This window comes from Daktulosphaira vitifoliae, unplaced genomic scaffold, assembly GCF_025091365.1.
Source record: "Daktulosphaira vitifoliae isolate Bord-2020 unplaced genomic scaffold, ASM2509136v1 Scaffold_972, whole genome shotgun sequence".
NCBI lineage: Eukaryota > Metazoa > Arthropoda > Insecta > Hemiptera > Phylloxeridae > Daktulosphaira > Daktulosphaira vitifoliae.
Genome location: NW_026100532.1, coordinates 1,484 through 3,310, shown reverse-complemented (window position 1 = coordinate 3,310; position 1,827 = coordinate 1,484). Strand labels below are relative to the sequence as shown.

The 1,827-nt window shown below is 26.4% G+C and overlaps 1 protein-coding gene across 1 annotated transcript; it reads right to left on the bottom strand.

Moving 5' to 3' along the window:
* Window positions 1–84: 84 nt before the first annotated feature.
* LOC126909710 (putative uncharacterized protein DDB_G0287457) lies at window positions 85–1,331 on the bottom strand. The gene is made up of 2 exons (XM_050692141.1): window positions 1,060–1,331; window positions 85–799 (listed from the first exon to the last, which is right to left on the bottom strand). The coding sequence occupies exons 1-2, from the start codon at window positions 1,329–1,331 to the stop codon at window positions 85–87; spliced, it is 987 nt and encodes a 328-aa protein (XP_050548098.1).
* Window positions 1,332–1,827: the final 496 nt, after the last annotated feature.

Genomic DNA, 1,827 nt, shown 5'->3' with positions numbered 1-1,827 from the left:
CATCAGGTTCTCACTATACTCATCGCTCATTTTCATCATTTATATTTTACCAACTTTTTTACTTTTTTTATTTATATTTTTGAATTATANATATCCGGAATCAAAATATTCATGATCATTCTCGACATAATCATCATCTTCAACGACATCATCGAAGTCCATTTGATAACTCATTATATCATCTTCTTCAGAAAAACTGTCATCAATGTTTTCAACATTGTCATGCTCATCCAAGGTATTCAAAATGACAGGAAGTTGTTGATGAATGACGTCAATTGAGCTGTTTCTTTCTAAATAAATGTGGTCATCAATTTGATATTCTTGTTTATCGTTCAAGTCAGATGAATCGTAACCATTTTCTTCTGTCAACAACGAAGAGGACAATTCTTCGGAATTCGTGTTAGATATCTTATGAAAGGCTTCATAAGTATGTTCATTATCATCACCCAAAGAAAATCTACGCATAACGACTGGAATACGTTCAGGAACAACATGATCGTTCTCTTCAACTTGACCACCACAGTATATTTCCAACATATTGGACTCCGATTCATGGCATTTTTCTTCTGTAAATGATGAAGTGGAATTTTCTTCGGAGTTCATATTTATTCTATTGTATATGATCTCGTCGTGAAATATTTCTTCATTATTAACTAAACTGAAGGTATCCAAGATAATCGGGTTTTGTCCAGAAATATTAATGTACCTGTTTTCTTCAAATTGACAATAATCTTCTTGCGAATTGCTTAAAACTGAACTAAAAGTTGTTGAGTTAACGTTACTTTGATGATACCAACATCTAATTTTTTAATCATAGTTAAAATTAAATTCTTTTAAAAAAAATGTAAATTTTATTTTACAGCGTATTAAAAATATATATATATAAAAGTTGTTAAAATAAAGTTGTTCAAATTAATAAAAAAAAAAAAGCTATCAATAAATTAAAATATCAATATTAAATGTAAACTTAAAAAAAGCTGACTGCAAATAAAAAGTTGAATTTTAAAAATTTTACTTTCTTTCGGAAAACTAAATAATTTAATAAATTAATATATTTACGAGTTTTTTTTAGCTCTCTGATATTCATTGTAATCATCGCTAATTTTTCTTTTAGAACTAGACTGGCCAGCACTTGTATCAATTATACACTTTCCAGTTGCTAACTTCTTCGGCGGTGAATTTAATGTTGTAGTTTCATCGTCATTGTTTACTTTTCTTTTTCCATTAGAATGGTCAGTTTTCGGATCAACTGAATTATGTTCACTAGAAATATTATTTGTCTGTGAGTTCGAGGCTAACGATTCATCCTCGTCACATTTTCTGTTTTTCATGTTTGGTATTATGGATAAAACGTAATGATCACTTGAGTAATCTCAAAACTTTATGCAATCTACGGTAATTTAGAAAACTATACAAGAAATTTACGTGCTTAAACACAAAACTGAACGGAAAAATTAAATTTCTTTTTCTGTTTAGATTATACTTTACTGTTGTCAGAGCAATAAAAATATTTATCTATATTTTAATCAATATTTATTTATGTAAATTCTTAAAATAAATTAATGAACAATTTCCCTATTCTAACGAATAAATGTTTTCTTTTGAATTGAATAACATATTATTAAATTAAAGTTTTAAAGTAACTAAAAGTTGCATTTGATAATTATTAGTTTTTTATAAAAAAAAAAACAAAACAATATTCACGTAGGTTGTGTTTTTCATAAGTTATTTACTAGTTTAGTGAATTTTAAAGATACTTTTTACTTATTATGTAATTATTTTTATTTTTTTCTCAAAATAACAAATTATAGTGCAGAATTTTCTAAT